Genomic DNA, 17,153 nt, shown 5'->3' on the forward strand with positions numbered 1-17,153 from the left:
TTTTGCACTGAATCCTTCGACAAAAGTTGTCTTTTGGTCGACTCACCGTATGGTCCCATAAATTGTTGTTAGGTGATGATGATGACTCATCGTTATCACGCTAGAATATGGAAGGAGAGGGAATTATAAAGATTACAAAGTCCGTCATTAACTAAATCTAAAGAGAGCCATTGTAATAACTCAGTGTCCTCCATACCTGATTGTGTGTTTTCGCACATAATTAGGCCATAAGTTTCAAGTTCATGTGAGTTCACGTTGATATCAAGTATATCATCTATCATTTCTTTTTCTCAAGATGAAACCAGATATTTCGAATAGCCCGCACTATATTCGAATACAAAACATACTCATTCATTTGAGTAGGCTCGAGAGCAAAAAAAGAATCACCCATCGAGCTTAGCTCAACCTACCCCAAATAAGGGACAACAATTGGGCAAGCCTGGAGCCATGACTCTTCTCTTAGAGCTTGGAGCTACCAAGACTCTCCCAACATGGTTTTATTGTTTGTCAAATGCACAACTTGAGCGAATCTCAGCAAGTAACTTTCTTCGTGGGCATTGGCTTGCCCCAATGCTGTTATTTATAAGAAGAAAGTATAATAATTTCCAAAATCTTAGGGCAGAATGGGTAAGAATTTTGATGGTCGATGTCCAACTTGGTCCGTCTAGGGTCGCCCATTCAATAGTTCTACAATTAGTGAGTGTTGTCCCGGCCGAACAACCTTCTTTACCTTATTACCCGAATTGTACGTCAAGTCCCAGTAAAATCATATCCATTTTTGGATCAAGGCCCAAGTTGGGGCTATCTATCTTTCTAGGCCCAACATGCCAACGACGGCCCATTCAATTCCTTTGCAGCATGGTGTTAGGGCTTAATACTATTGCAATTGTTAAATTCAAGTTGAATCCGCATTTAGCACTTGAGCACCTGAAACATTTTGAAAATATATGTATAAAATCTTCCTTTTTTCTATTAAATTTTAACTTTTATTTCACACTACAGAATTTGAAGAAGGGCCTTGTTTCGGGGAACTAACTAGGAATTCTTTTTATATTTTGTTTTGTTTTGTTTTGTTTTGTTTGTTTGTTTTTTTTTTTTTTTTTTTTTTGGTTCTTTTTTGGTATTAAACTAGGCATTCTATTTATATAAACTCTGAGGTGTCAATATCTTTAAAATGTCATATTACTAGCTTTTTCTTATTTGGAGTCTACTTTAAATATTAAAAACAATTGACTACGATGGATCCCTCTTATGTTATATCAATATTTTTGGCATAGAGAAAAGAAGAACAATGTCATATTATCGATAACGAAAAGTTGACTTGACATTATTTTTTTGGCATCCACAACACTGTCATACTATGGATAATGAAAAGTTGACTTGACATTATCTTTTGTCATCCACAAATTTTGAAGTTTCGGAAAAGCCTTTTATTTTATTTTCTTTTTTTGACAAGGGGTAATTTTTCAAAAGTTATTTTAACCTTGACAAATGATAAAGCCTTTTATTTTATTTTCTTTTTTTGACAAGGGGTAATTTTTCAAAAGTTATTTTAACCTTAACAAATGATATCCCCGACTTATATACATGCTTATATCATTGATTTACATCTACAAATTAGTATATAACACGGTGTTGTTCGAAAAATCAATAAATCTAATTCATCAACGACAAATATTTAGGTATTCTTGAAACATTGCTTATTCAACTCAATCATGTGACACTTCGTATAAAGGCATCTAACTCGGGTTGACCAAATGAAGATAAGTGTTTTGAAGACGTCTTATAAATCGTTGAGAAAAAATTGCTTTTTAATTGCATAAAAAGTGAAACGGATAAAAAAACAGAAGGAACAAATTTTTTTTTTATTGCATTAATCGGAATTCACCTCACTAAGGCCCTAGACATTTCTTTACTGCCCCAACTTTCGTCAATCGTAACTTTCGTCGATCACAATCGTCAATATAATTATCTCAATAGAATCACAATCACTGTATCGTACTCTTCAAGTTCAACAAAAAGATTAATATATGGCGTGTGAGATGAAAATGGGAACAAAAAGAAAATCATGGGATGAGAAAATCAATTAGCCCACAGTAAAAATTACTTTGTCGTGTGAAATAAACAATTACAAGAGTAATCAGACATACACATTATACACATACTCACCCAACTTCAACCAAAAATCTACAAGACGTACCAGTGTACTTCCCATTGCAAGCCTAAAAAATGTGATTGTTTTGATGATTTTGTTTTTCCTGAATGACCCTAATGATAATGCTAATGCAAAACTATGGGGAATCACCGATCACCAGTGATTGTGGCCTATTGGCACAAGCTGATATTTCACGAACGCGAGGACACAAGGATAACTCCCTAGCGATGATGGCGCATGAATCTTGTCTTATCCGTGATGGGAGCTCTGGCAGCTTGGTAGGGTCATAATGACGAAACTTGCCTACCATATATAAATGGTTGTGAGTAGTATTGGATAACGGCCTTCTCACAATCTTATATCAAAATACATCGTGGCAAATGTGAGGCTTTCATGATGACTTAACAGAGTGCCAAAGCATAGTCTCCCTGATTGCTCCTCTTTGCCTTTCCTTGAAAACGAGGAAAAAGGAAAATGTGCTCTGAGCTGGTGTGGGAATTTGAATAGTAGAAAGATGAACTTTGAACTTTGAACTTTGACAAGGAAGTCAGATTTAATGGATTATAATCTGCAGGTTCATTCAAATTTAATTGTCATATTCACTAAATCGAAAACACCTGTTTTAAATCCTTTTTTTTGCATCTTTACAATAGCTGCTGTTGTTGGAAGTAAGAAAGATTCATTTGACTTTGAATTTGACATCATGATACAGATTAATCTTTTTGAGCATGTCACCCAAAAACAGTTTAAAGCAGGCCTTTTATTTTTCTTTTGTCAAGTTGCATAACATCACATCATTTGCCTACCTATGTTTGCATTTGAAATTTGTCAAATAAAGAAGACAGCGAGATATTCTGCAAAACAAGCACAGTTTTCAGTTTTAGGGCATCAAAAAAAAAAAGAAGATTTTTGAAGAGAATACAACAAATGCTGAAATGGCAAAAAATATTGATAGTAACAACAATTCTTCATGATTCTCACACGAAGCATCATTTCCATAAGTGGAAAGATGAGCCATCACTAAACAAAGTTCAAGATATTCATCAATCCAGACAGGCACATCCATGCATGACAATTCCAGCACTGAAAGTCCATATGTATTATTTGTTTTGAGGAATAATCACTCATATGAAAAAATGGTGGACTAGCTGTACCCCATTAGCATTATAACCATTTCATTATGTTCTTCCTTATAAAACAAAACAGAGCAACCCAAATGTCTAGCTGTTTGAGGCAAATTATGTGAAGCTTGTCCATGGAAAACCGTGAACTTTTTAGCATCAAGTTGAGGATTTGTAATAGAAATGGATCCTAGAGCAGAAGCAGTAATTAAATGACAAGTGTGGAAGAAGAAAGAAGTCCAAAGCATTACCTGAAGAATAAAAACTAGACATTGCAGAGAAATCTTCTTATTGAATCTTAACTCAATCAACCACAATGAAAGGGATTTCTTGGATGGGGTGCCAACAGTCACCACTATGAGTTTTGAGCATAGATCTTTCAAAATTTCACATTGCATTATGATGAATACTTGGAGTAGGGAGCAAAGCCATCCTCTGGCAAGTACCAATAAAACCTACAAAAGATAGCTGTTTGAGAGAGGAGAGGTAGACCACTTGATAATCTTTCCATGTTCCTCATGTTTCTCATCCAAGGAGAAATTAGAGACAAGGGAAACAGAATGCTCCATGCTTCTTACATCCTCCACCATTGATAGTCTTTCCACAGTCCTCACATTTCTCATCCAAAAGTCTGAAACAGGACGAGCAATTAGTCCTGAATAAAAATTATCTTTCATGCATAATGAACAACTACAAGAGTGATCAGAACAAAATTATATACACACCTAATTGACTGCAACAAAAAGTGAACCAGGATACCTATTGATAGAGTTTTTTTTTTTTTTTTTTGGATTGCTGGAAAAATATTATGATTATGTTAACAAACAAGTATGGAAGACCACTAATCACTGGTGATAGAGACTTTTTGGCATGGGCTGATATTTTACAAATGTGAGGTCAGGTGATCGAATAACTTGGTATGAGCTGATAACTCTTAAGAATGATTGCCTACACCTGCTGGTATATCTCAAATGCTTGAAATGCAGTAACCATTAAAAACATAAATCACTTGATCCTGAACTGTCACTACATAAATCACTGTCATGATTGGTGGACAAAGGCAGGGTTTGTAGATTAACCTGAACTAGGTTTTGTGAAGATTAACTAAAGCTCTGGCAGCTTAGTAGGATAATGATGAAGACTTGCCTACCCAAGATAACTGGGTTGCAAGTGGTATTGGATGACGACCTTCTTGCAATTTTAAATCAAAATACTTCATGGCAGACGTCAGACTTTTAGGATTACTCAACAGAGCAACAAAGTATAGTCCCCTGATTACTCCTCCCCACCTTTCCTTTACAACAAAGAAAATGAAAATGTTCTTTGAGATGGTGCAAGATTTAAATAGAAGAAAGATGAATTGTGAACTTTAATGAGAAAGTCAGATTTAAATAGATTATAATCTGCAGGGTTCATTGAAATTTAGTTCTCATATTTGCCAACTTGAGAACCCGTTTTGGATCCCATTTTTGCATCTTTACAATAGCTGTTATTCAAAGTAATAAAGCTTCTTAATTTGACTTTGATTATAGACCTTGATAATCAACATCATGATAAAGATTAATCTTATTTAGACCTTGTCACAAAAAAAAAAAAATTAAAGCATATCGATGCACCTACCAAAATTAATAGCTTTTTTCTTTTGTCAGGTTGCAAAAGATGAACATAAGTACATCAGATGCCTACCTCGACATTATTTGCATTTGATTGGCCCAAGAGATTTTGCTAGACACAGATGACAGTGGGATATTCTGCAAAACAAGCACAGTAAGAGAATTTGGGTCAATGAGCTAGGGCATAAGAAACAGATATTTGGAAGAGAAAATACAGAAATTTTGAGAACAATTTCCATATGAGCAACAATTTTTCATAATTCTCACACAAAGCATTGTGCATTTCCATTTAAATTCTTTATGTGTCGTCCAAGTGCAAAGATAAGCAATTTTTGGCCATCACACGAAATTCTAGATATAAAATCGATATAGACAGGCACATTTGACGAATCATGATTCCAGCACTCCAAGCAAGTCCATGTAGGTATTATTTGTTCGAGGAATAGTCACTGGCTGTACCACGTTAGCATTATAACCATTTCATTGCGTACTTCTTTGGTAAAGGAAACAGAGCAACCCAAATGTCAACGTTGGACTTTCAGCAGCTGGTTTGTGGACATTTGTGTGATGCATGTCCATGGAAAAACATGAACATTTTAGCATTGAGTTGAGGAAGCAGAATGGAAATAAATACTGGAGCGGCAGTAGCTAAATGACAAATGTGAAAGAAAGAAAGAAGTCTGAATCATTACCTGAAGAACAAAACTTAAGACAGAGGAGAGAAATTTTCCTGTTGGATCTGAACTAGATTAATCACAATGAGTGGGATTTCTTGGATGAGGTGCCAGTAGTTGCCAGCAAGAGAATCCATCCTTCAAAATCTCACATTGAATTATGTGGAATACGTTGAGGGAGGGAGGGAAAGCCATCCTCTGGCAATTACCCAAACTTCAAGCAACATAGAAAATATAACTGTTTGAGGGAGGAGAGATGACCATGAACACCACTTGATAGTCTTTCCACTCCTCATATTTCTCATCCAAAGAGAGGTTAGAGAGGAAGGAAACAGAAGACTCCATGCATCATACATCCTCCACCGTTGATGGTCTTTCCACATTCCCCATATTTCTCATCCAAAAACCTGGAACGGGATGATCAATTAGTCCTGAATAACAGTTTCCTTTCATGCTTAATGAACAACTATAAGAGTGATTCGACAAACAAAATCATATGCATACCCACCCAAAAGCAACCAAAAATGAGCAAACAAGACAAGAACCCGGATACTTTGCTTTATATTTTGAATGGTTTTTGCCTTTTGCTAAAAAACCCTTATGGTTATGTTAACTAACAAGTATGGGAGACCACTATGGTGACTTATTGGTATGGGTTGATATTCTACAAATGTGAGGCTAGGAGATTCGAATGACTTGGTACAGGCTGATAATGCTTAAGAATGATTGCCTACACCAGTTGGTATATTTGGAATGCTAGAAATGCAGTAATCTTGGACCATAAATCACTTGATTCCTGAAACTGTCACTTACACAGATTAAAAAGCTCTTTCAGACTGGGTTTCTTATAAAAATGTAAGAGAGCTAAGTCATGATTGGGTGGATGAAAGGCAAGGTGTGTAGAGTAAACCTGAGCTAGGTTTTGTGAAGATTAACTGTGATGGCTCTTACATTGGAGGAACCAAACATGCTTTGTTGGGATTATGGCTAGAAATGAAACAGGGAAGATGATTTACTGCAGGGGTGTGGTGGTGCAAGCTAGATCTGCAAAGGAGGCTTGAATTACTTGCTGTTCGAAAGAGCATTGCAGTAGCTAAAGAAAAAGCTCAATCAAGGTAGTAGTGGAACTGAATGCAGCTGTGGTATACAAGGATATCATCAATTTTCCCAAACACTGCAATTAAAGACTAAAGGACATGCCTGATGGGATTCAAGAAGCTCAAGATCATTTTGCAGCCCCAAATTTTAGTTGTATTTCACGAAAAGCAAATGCTTGTGCCCAGTAGGTAGCTTTGCCAAAATTGGGATCTATATCTGCATCCCCCATCCTTCTTATCACATTTTGCTTATTTCAAAAGTGAGTTGCTGGCCTAAAAAGAAAAAACCCATCGAGTACACAAACAACACACCCAAATGTTAGTCTCTGACCTTCAGTGGCTGGTTTTTGGAAATTCTATGAGAAAAAAAAAAATCAATCCGTATTAAGCATTGAACTGAAGAACAAAATATATATTGATGCCTTCAAACCCAAAATATTGACCCCAACCCCAGAAAGCTGACTTTAGGTGGAACAACGAATTGTGGAGATAGCAAATGGAAGCAAAAGAATGAAAAGTTAATTACCTAAAGAAGGAAAAGTAGTCAATGGAGATAAATCTTTTGTCATGTCTCGGGTGTGATCAATTTCAATTCATTGGATCTGAACACCACCAATGTAGAAGGGAGGGATCTCTTGGATGAGGGGCCAATAGTTGCCAGCGAGTTTTGAGCATTGATCTTTCAGAATCTTGCATAGAAATATCCCAGAATTTGGACAAATCAGTCTTCCTTATTGCTCCTTTCCGCCTTTTCCCAACAACAAAGAAAAAGAAAATGTGCTCTGAGATGGTGTGGGAAGTTGAATAGAAGAAAGATGAATGATGAACTTTAACAAGGAACTCAGATTTAAATGGTTTATACTGCAGGGCTCATTCAAATTTAGTTGTCACATTCGCAAACTTGAAAACACCTGTTTTAAATCCTATTTTTTTTGCATCTTTACAGTAGCTGCTGTTGTTATAAGTAAAAAAGCTTCTCCATTTGACCATGAATATAGAACTCGAAAATTGACATCATGATATGGATTAATCTTTTGGAGCATGTCACTAAAAAAAAAACAGTTTAGAGCATATCAGTTTACCTACCAAAATAAATAGCCTTTTTTTTGTTTTTGTTTTTGTCAAGTTGCAAAAGAAAACATAAGAACATCAGTTGCCTTACCTTGACAGAGTTTGCATTTGATCCTCCGAGAGATTTTGCCAAATAAAGATGATAGTGGGATGTTCTGAAAACAAGCACAGTTGAGATAATTTAGGTCATTGAGTTGGAGCATAAAAAAGAAGATATTTGGAAGAGAAAATACAACAAACGCTGAAATTGCAGAAAAATATCAATATAAAAGCAACAATTCTTCATGATTCTCACGCAAAGCATAGTGCATTTGCATGAGTGGAAAGATAAACAAGTTTTGGGGATGAAAAAGTTCAAAATATAACATCAAACAGGCACATCCACGCATCATAATTCCAGCACTGTGAGCAAATCCATGCAAGTATTATTTGTTTTGAGGAATAGTCACTTGTATAAAAAATGGTTGACTCGCTGTACGATGCAAGCATTTTAACCATTTCATTGCGTACTTCCTTGTTAAACAAAACAGAGCAACCTAAATGTCAATGTTGGACCTTCGGTATCTGGTTTGTGGAAATTTAGGTGAAGCTCGTCCATTGAATAACATGAACTTTTTAGTATTGAGTTGACGATTTCAGAATAGACATGGATCCTGCAGCAGCAACAGTAGCTAAATGACGAGTGTGCAAGAAAGAAAGGAAGTCTGAATCATTACCTGAAGGACAAAAATTAGACATTGGAGAGATATCTTCTTATATTACCCGAACTCGATCAACTACGATGAGCTGGATATCTTGGATGAGGTGCCAATAGTCACCACTGAGTTTTGAGCATCAATCTTTCAGAATTTGAAATTGCATTGTGCCGGATACTTGGAGGAGGGAAAGAAGCCATCCTTTGGCAAGTTCCAGTACCCATAAAATGTAGCCATTCGAGAATGGAGAGATAGCTGTGAAGATCTCTTGATAATCTTTCCACATTCCTCATAGTTCTCATCCAAAGAGATGTAGAGACAAAGGAAACAGAATACTCCACGCTTGTTACATCGTCCACAGTTGATAGTCTTTCCACATCCCTCATATTTCTCAGCCAAAAATCTTAAACAAGACAAAGCAATTAGTCCTGAATAAAAATTACCTTTCATGCGTAGAGTGCTCAGAACAAAATCATATGCATACCCAATTCACAGCAATGAAAAATGAACTGGGATACCCTCTTGATGATTTTCTATTTGTTTTTTCATTGAAAAATTCTTGTGATTTGTTAACTCACAAATAACTCATTTGTATGCTTAATAACTCCTAGGAATGATTGCCTAGACCTATTGGTATATCTGGAAAGCTCAAAATATAGTAAATTTTACCCTTAAATCACCAGATACTAAAAACTATCACTTGCACAGGTCAAAAAAGCTCTTTTGAAGTGTGTTCCAGTAAAAATGGAAGCAGAGTCATGATCGGGTGGATGAAAGGCACGGTGCCTTTGTTGAAGATTAACTAAGATGGGTCTTACATAACATGCCTTTGTTGGGATTGAGGCCGGAAATGAAACAGAGGAGATGCATGCCTGCAGAGGAGGCTGAATCACTTGCTGTTCGAAAGTTCATTGCAGTGACTGAAGAGAAAAGCAGGCCCAACGCAGTAGATGAGATGGATGCTGCAGTGGCATACAAGAATATCATCAACTTTTGCAAGCAGAGTCATGATCGGGAGACTAAAGGAATCTCTTGATGGGAATCGAGCAACTAAATATCATTCTTTCAGCCCTGAATTTTAGTTGCATTTCACGATACAGCAGTTTCTGGAAATTCCATTCGACACTTTGCCATGGGAAAAAAATTAATTCGCATAAAGCATCGAATTGAAGAACATAAGAGAAATTGATGCATTCAAGATCGAAAAACTTACCCTAACCGCAAGAAAACTGACTGCACATCGAAGGATGAATCGCGGCATTTGGCAAATGAAAGCGAAAGCGGATCGATCTCACTTCATTGGATCCGAACCCAATCAATGCGTATGTTAGGGATTTCTCGGACTTCCAGAAAGTTACGTGAAACATCTACATGGGAAAGTATCGATTTGTATTGAGCATCGAGTTGAGGAAGCAGAACGGGAAATCGATGCCTTCGAAACCATAAGCTTACCCGAACCCTAGAAAACCTGACCGTAGCAGGACGAATCAATTTATTGGATCCGAGAGCCATCAATGGAGATGGAACAGATCCCTTGGATGAGGGGCCAATAGTCGCCGGTGTGTTTTGAGCATCGATCTTTCAGATTCTCGCATCCACTTATTGACAAATAATGGAGGGAGGGAGGGAGGCCATCCTCTGGCAAGTCCCTCAACTTCGGGCAATCTTGAATAATTAAGAATTGGAGAGAGGAGAGATGGTTCCGAAGACCGCGTGATAATCTTTCCACGTTCCTCATATTTCTTATATGAAGATATGTTAGAGAGGAAGGATAGAGAAGACGCAACGCATCGTCCTCGTCCCCCGAAGGAAACCGTGCCTTCTCTCCCTCCCCTTCCATGATTCTTCCGTCAATAATTAGAGTCGTGAGGGACGTGAGCCGGCGAAAGCCCCATTCTCTCACTGGCTCTGGCTCCATATTCTCGCACTCATAAATAACGAGGGTCTCTAAATTGGGAGGCAAACCTCCTTCGGGCAAACATTTGATATTTTGGCAACGTACAATCCATATCTGCAAGAGGGATGTAAGATGACGCCAGCAATTTGGCAGAGAATTTATCTTCGGACAATCGTCAAGTGTAAGAGAAGACAAGGTGATGGGAAGGGGAGGGAAATTCTCTATCTCCAATGCTGGACACTCTCTTATTTCCAAAAAAGTGAGATTACTGAAGCTGGCAATAGATTTTATCTTTGAACATCCCCGAAGCATGAGAACTGATAGGGTGAGGGGAAGGGCAGGAAAGTCCTCTATCTCCAGTGCTGGACAGTTAATTATATACAAGCGAGTAAGATGGGAGAACGTGTGAAGGCATTGCGGTAGGCTTCTTAGATTCTCACAATTGCCAATTCTCATACATTCGAGCGATTCTACGGTGATCTCTTCCAACGACTCCACTCCCTTGCACTCTCGAATAGAAAATTCCTTCAGAGTAGAAAGTCTACCTTTGGCTAAGGGAAAAGATGTCAGATAATCACATTTACTTGTACATGAAGATTGAAGTTGAGACCTCGTGTTGTTGCTGTTGGGGTCATTTGAAGAAATGGTTGGACTTATGAGTTTTGGACACTGTTCAATAGACAAATAACTGAGTGTGTACATCTTGCTTGGAAGCTTTTCTAAACTGGTGCAATTACTCAATTCCATCTTTTCAAGGTTGCACGGCAGCTCTATTTCTCTTTCTCCTGGCACGAATGATGTGAACTGAGGACAATCTACGATGGTTAATTCCTGAAGACAAGTGAGATTTAGCATTTCATTTCCATCTTCCCACAAGTATTTTAATTGGTCACACCCTCCTATATGAAGCTTCTTTAGCTTGATCAAGTGGCTCATAAACCCATGATCAAAGCAAACAAGCTCTGCAAGCTTCATAATTGTAAGAATGGTCAAAGAAGTTAGGTTGACCAAGCTCTTCAAGATCTCTTTGTCACAATCCTCAAGCAACAACTCACGGAGAGATGGAAGGCAAACATCATTGGTTGAGTTTTCCAAATGCGGACATGAATAAATTTCAAGCTTTATCAGATGATCAAGTCGATCAAGTAATGTCCCGACCAACAGAGGACAGCCCCGAACAACAAGATGCATAAGACAGGAGAATGAAACTTCTTTTCCTAGGCCCTCGACATAAGGAGACCAATCCCTCCATGTCGACATCTTTTCGAACTTCAAAGTTGTTAATGATGAAAAAGGCATCTTGCCTCCATAGAATTCAGAGCCTAGCCTTTCTATTGCATATAGACCTTTAAGAGATAATTCTTTAAGTGAAGGTAGTTGTCCAATCATAGGCAGCGACACAACATTAGGACAGTCCCGCAAGCATAAAGACACTATTTTAGAATACGTACAATCTAACCATGATGGAAATCTTGCACCACCATAGTTCAAAATAGTGAGATTTTTAAGATTAGTGTGAGGTTGCAGAAAGTCAAGCACTTGTGCTTCAAGCTCATGATTATGGCGATTTCCCACATGTTTATCCCAGTGCAAGGATAAGTTGGCAAGGTCTAGCTTTCGAAGCAAATTAGCATTGGCTGCATCTATAACTTTTTCCACCTTTTGCAATTCTAATATGAATAATTCTCCTTCAAGATGTGGCAAGTTCTTTAACTCTTTCAACTGCAAACCTTTCTCTTGTCCTACCACAAATTTGGACAAGATAATAAGATTCTTTAAATGGCCAATACCCAACAGCATCTCCTTTAGACTCACTGTATCTCTAATATCAAGAAACTGTAAGCTGACTAACTCTGTGATACCTTGAGGCAACTTCAAAAGACTTTCACAACCTCTTAAGATTAGAGCTTGTAATTTGCACAGGCTGACAATTGACTCAGGTAGCCTCTCGATACGAGTGTACGAGAAATTGAGATATCGAAGATGTTTTAGATCACCAACACAATTCGGTACCTCTACGATATTACAATGACATAACGAGAATACTCTCAAGTACTCCAAGTTTGTTAGCAAGTCATGCAGCACCTTGTTGGAAATAGAGAAAGAGCCCCCACTAGATCCATCACGCACTAGAATTAAACTTCTTAGTGCCTTCATTCCTTGATATGGTTTTAGGCATTCTGATGCAACATACCACAATGGGATGAATGATGCATAACGAGTTTTTTCAAGAGATGGTACATCATGTTCATTACTTGCCACCTGAGAGCTCCCCGAGCTAAAGCAAGTCCTTCTTGCAATTGACTTTGCTAGATCATTCAAAAGATCATGCATCGAAAACTTAGATGGGTCGATACTTGATTGTTGAAGAAATGACCTGGATACTAACTCATCAAAGTGCTTCCGTCCCAATTTCAAAATATTCTCATTTCCTTTTTGCCCATCTAAAAGTCCCTCTGTTATCCATAAGAGTACCAACTCATCCCTCTCAATTTCGTGATCCTTGGGAAATACCGCACAATAAGCAAAACATCTCTTCAAATAGGAAGGAAGATGGACATAGCTCAATTTTAAAACTGGGAGAACCTCATCATTCTCTGCCATCGGAAGATCCCATATTTTGTTATTTAAGGTATCTTCCCATTCATCAGGATTACTTTTAGTACGTAGGACACCGCCCAACATCTTTGCTGCCAAAGGTAAACCTTGACATCTTTCAGCTATTTTCTTGCCTATTATTTTAAAAGCTGGGTGGCTCTCAAAATTCAGTGCTCCAAGAGCATGAAAGGCTAATAATCTTTGACAATTATCAAAGGACAATTCCCTCAAATGATATGGCGAAGCTCCTGTTATGGAAGCAACGGTAAGATTGCGAGTTGTGATGATGATCTTGCTTCCCTTAGCCCCCACTTCAAATGGCTTTAAGAGAGCAGTCCATTTTTCATATTTCTCATTCCAGATATCGTCTAAAACCACAAGAAACTTCTTCCCAGATAGACTATTCTTCAACTTAACTTGAAGCTTGTCAAAATCTTCACCCTCGTTGGACAATTTGGTGATCGACCGCAAAATAGTCTTTGTTATGTCAAGGACATCAAAAACATCTGAGACACAAACCCATGCTCTCTTCTCGAAATAGTTATTCACTTCGGCATTATTATATAGCTGTTGTGCCAAGGCCGTCTTTCCAACACCGCCCATCCCAACTATGGGGACTATGCTTAGTGTGGCATCATTATTTTTGACCTCACGGATCAATAGTTCTAGTATCTCCCTTTCTTCCTCCTCCCTGCCAAAAAACCGATGCTCCGGCAGAGAACTAGTGGGATCCCTTTTATTGATGTAGTTGGATCTGTTCACAACATTCGCTTCCAAGCCTAGACAAGCCATCCCGTTGACGATCGCTTCCAGCCTACCATTGATCTCTTGGACCATGGTTTTAGACACAAGCGGGGATGGGTTCGGATTCCATCCGGAGGGTTTATTTTGGCCAAAGCAAGAGAACTTCCATTTCATTCGACCTTTGCTTGTGATGGATTCTACCTCCATCTTAATTTGAGCAGTTTTGATGGCGAACTCATCGAGCAAGTCTTCCATGTCATAGGCCAAGTCCCCAACATCATCCAACCATAGCTTCACTAGATGATTACCTTCGAGTTGCTTGTCCTCTGCATCAGCTAGCATTGCATTGATCAATTTCAGCTTTTTCTCCCACTCCTTGAGCAAGGCAATGCTGATTCCTTCTTGTTGTGTAGAGCCCAAAAGGAGAGGAGCTAACTTCTCAAACAAGACTTGAAAGAGGGAAGCCAAGAAGGAACCCAAAATGATCTCTCCAATGGCCATGGGTGAATCAATCACTGTAGAGAACAATACAGGTGTTATGGTGTGTTGGCTTTTCTCGCATTATAGGAAGACCAAGACGTTCATTGACCAAAGAGAATAAAAGAATAGACCAAGACTTTTAAGAGACGCATACGAAAGGTTAGACAAATCAAAATAAATAGTTTTTTGCCCAAGAGTGCTTGTTTCATCAATTATTTTTACTTTTCTTCATATCGAGACTTTTCTTGTGGTTATCTAAACAGAGGATAAAATGTGAATTTTCTACACATGACCAACTTAGAGCGCACACGTATTTTCATCAAAAAATTCATTGCTTATGACTGATGTGTTGGCTTTTCTCGCATTCATATATTGTTAGAATCTTTATGATTCATTGTCCTTTTCTTCTGCTTTATTGGTGAATATGCGACCAATGTAGGCTTTTACGTGACAAGTGCTGAAAATTTGCATATATTTGAGATATGATAAGATTATTGATTCCTCCGTCAACGTGAATGACCATGTAAAGAGATCAAAGGCAGCTAATTTTGTCTGTTCAATAAGGAAAATAAAGCACATGCCTAAACAAGAAAAAAGGGTCAGGCACACCACTTATCCATTAACCAAGTTGGTTTAGTTCGCTTTGCAAATAGTGAAGGAGTAAAAAATCACCAGTTAACATTATATAATCTACTGAAAATTGTACTTTATGCATCAGACTGATGAACGGCAAATTTGTGTTCCGAGGACCATAATTCTCTTATCAAGTTTCCGATTATCAATTATTACCTCAGCACCCTTCAGCGGATCATCGTTGCCCATCTTGCTATGAGGTTTTAACACTGTAACTGCCACTAAAAGCATACATTGATCGCATATCCAGAATATGCGATCAACGAGCAGAATCGTTCGGAGAGCATGTGCTCTCCATCCAGCCTTTCGTCTGTTTATCTACATCTTTTTGTGCAGCAAGAAGACATTCTCTCTAGAAGCGTTCTTTAAACATTATGTATTCTGAATCGTTCATAAAGGTGAAGTTCACTCAGACATAACGTGCTCTCCATCACAATCAATGGTGATCTGATGATTCCGACAAGTATGAAAAGATCGAACAAACAAGAAGGTTGCTTTCAACAATGTATTTCCTATTTACCTTGGATGAAAGCAATCCCTCTTTTATTTTTGTCTTCTATTGGTCTACAATTAAGAAAAAAATGACGAGTTTTATATAATTTGATAACATCATAATGTAAAATTCACAAGGAGATTAGAGCCATAATAATCTTTTTAACAATATGACTCTTTTTTTTGGTCTGAGCGTTTCACTTCTTTCAGGTGGTGACTTTGTATTTTTTTTCCCTCTCCCTTCTCGCTATCATATCTTTTACTTTCAGGTAGAGGGAATGGGAATGCACGATCATAAACATTTACTTTTCATTCACACTTTTTTTAATGAATTATTTCTAAAACATGTACTAAACCCTTAATTCGCCGATTACATGCATTATTGGTCCCCAATCTCTTGGGCTCAAAGGGAAAATATTATATATATATATATATATATATATATATATATATGAGAGAGAGAGAGAGAGAGATTAAATCCATGGAGTGATGTGTTCTTGGCTTCACAGCCCCACCAATTGATTATATATCATAATTTTTTTGACGCCTTCAAAAATTAAAATTAAAAATGACCGACTAAAGATTCTTTAGTATACATTAGAACTTAAAAGGGGGAGTCAACAAATATAAGAAAGTTACACACTTTTAAGAGTGTACAATATAAAATGACAAGTTGAGGCTTTTAGGGTTGAATAATATGCGAAGTCTATTTAATACCAGATTAATGTGCATTATAAAAGATGAATAACCTCAAAAAAATTTCCGATGTACAAATATCTTTTTTTTTTTTTATAAATAAAACACAAGTCTATGCGTGTTCTTTTTCTAAAAAAATTGATTTTTGTAATTCAAAATTTAATTCTTTGTTGCGAATAGCTACACATTTTTCTGTCTTGAATCAAAATACACGGATTAGTTTTTCTGCGCTGAACTATCATCAGTTTTCGCACAACGAAAACAGGCCATCCACACGCAACACCCTTGGGGCTTCGGAAGGAACTACTTCACAAGAATACTAAATTTCAAACACCTTATCAAATCATCTGCCCTGCTTTGGTTGATGGTAAATCCACTATATCTATATGACAAGGACTTTTTATTATAAAAGTGGATATGTGAAAAGACACGACAGAAGTTATTTGTTTTGTTTGGCAAGGCAAAATTATGGCAAACATCCCGTGAACTTTTGCTTAAGAGGATTGAAGCTATCTTCTTATACAAAATCCATTGTTGCAAAACCCAATTTCATAGATTGAAATTCCCATGCGTTGACGGTGTAAAATAATCACTCAGCGAGTAGGATAAAATTACCGATTCCATTATGAATACTTCGATCTTGGGAGTACTGATCGTGTAAATCATTTCACGTCAGTTGTGTTTAGTAAAAGGAACAATGGAAGAGAGATTAAAACTTAATCATGATGTCCCAATATTACTATCTAACAAAATCTAAAATAAAATTTTTTTGTTATTAAACTTTTTATTAAACTTGACATCAAGTATTTGATATCAACTTTAGTCCGATTATAGATAAGCATGAAATCGATTTAAGAACCAAAAGATTGTTGCTGTTGCATCAGTTTGAGGGAAAAAGAGAACAAGTAGATAGATGTCTCTTACCTATTCCGCGCAGACTTCCTGGAGCAGACCAGGTGACTGGCGTTCAGATCAACGACAGCAATCCCGTGAGCAGGAGCGCTAGGTTTGGATGAGGAGGAAGAGAACACTGTTCGACGGTTCACGGCGACAGCGTGTGAATTCAGCTACGGCAATGCGTGGCCAGCGCTTGCAATGACGAATGACAATATCGGTGGAGCTCCGACTAGAAGAGGTTTGTAGGAGATTGAACAGATCGGAGATGGTGGTGATTGGCGACAATCAAC

The 17,153-nt window shown here is 37.6% G+C and overlaps 3 protein-coding genes across 4 annotated transcripts in view; all 3 read right to left on the reverse strand.

Annotated features, from left to right (window-relative positions):
* The window catches only part of LOC104424133 (putative disease resistance protein At3g14460), a 59,568-nt gene extending 55,167 nt beyond the window's left edge, over positions 1–4,401 (reverse strand). The window contains exons 1-3 of one of the 2 annotated variants that reach the window (XR_005548193.1): positions 4,356–4,401; positions 3,855–3,907; positions 3,675–3,731 (exon numbers count right to left, since the gene is read on the reverse strand). The gene's annotated coding sequence lies outside the window, so the exon portion shown is untranslated. Of the gene's footprint in view, positions 1–3,674; positions 3,732–3,854; positions 3,908–4,355 lie in introns of those variants that run through there. The other variant, XR_005548191.1, reaches the window with a different exon arrangement.
* A 586-nt stretch (positions 4,402–4,987) lies between these two features.
* LOC108957383 (putative disease resistance RPP13-like protein 1) overlaps positions 4,988–17,153 on the reverse strand; it is a 49,001-nt gene continuing 36,835 nt past the window's right edge. The window contains exon 6 of the mRNA XM_039306222.1: positions 4,988–5,027. The gene's annotated coding sequence lies outside the window, so the exon portion shown is untranslated. The remainder of the gene's footprint in view (positions 5,028–17,153) is intronic.
* On the reverse strand, positions 8,207–14,166 carry LOC120286453 (putative disease resistance RPP13-like protein 1). The gene is made up of 4 exons (XM_039306806.1): positions 9,640–14,166; positions 9,245–9,388; positions 8,494–8,829; positions 8,207–8,384 (listed from the first exon to the last, which is right to left on the reverse strand). Exon 1 carries the CDS (start codon positions 14,164–14,166, stop codon positions 9,919–9,921), a length of 4,248 nt encoding a protein of 1,415 aa, XP_039162740.1. The 3' UTR covers positions 8,207–8,384; positions 8,494–8,829; positions 9,245–9,388; positions 9,640–9,918.

This window comes from Eucalyptus grandis, chromosome 2, assembly GCF_016545825.1.
Source record: "Eucalyptus grandis isolate ANBG69807.140 chromosome 2, ASM1654582v1, whole genome shotgun sequence".
In the NCBI taxonomy this organism is placed as follows: Eukaryota; Viridiplantae; Streptophyta; class Magnoliopsida; order Myrtales; family Myrtaceae; genus Eucalyptus; species Eucalyptus grandis.

What these genes read in the sequence shown, in the direction of transcription:
- LOC120286453 (XM_039306806.1), bottom strand. Translation starts at nt 14,166, where the DNA reads ATGGCCATTGGAGAGATCATTTTGGGTTCCTTCTTGGCTTCCCTCTTT.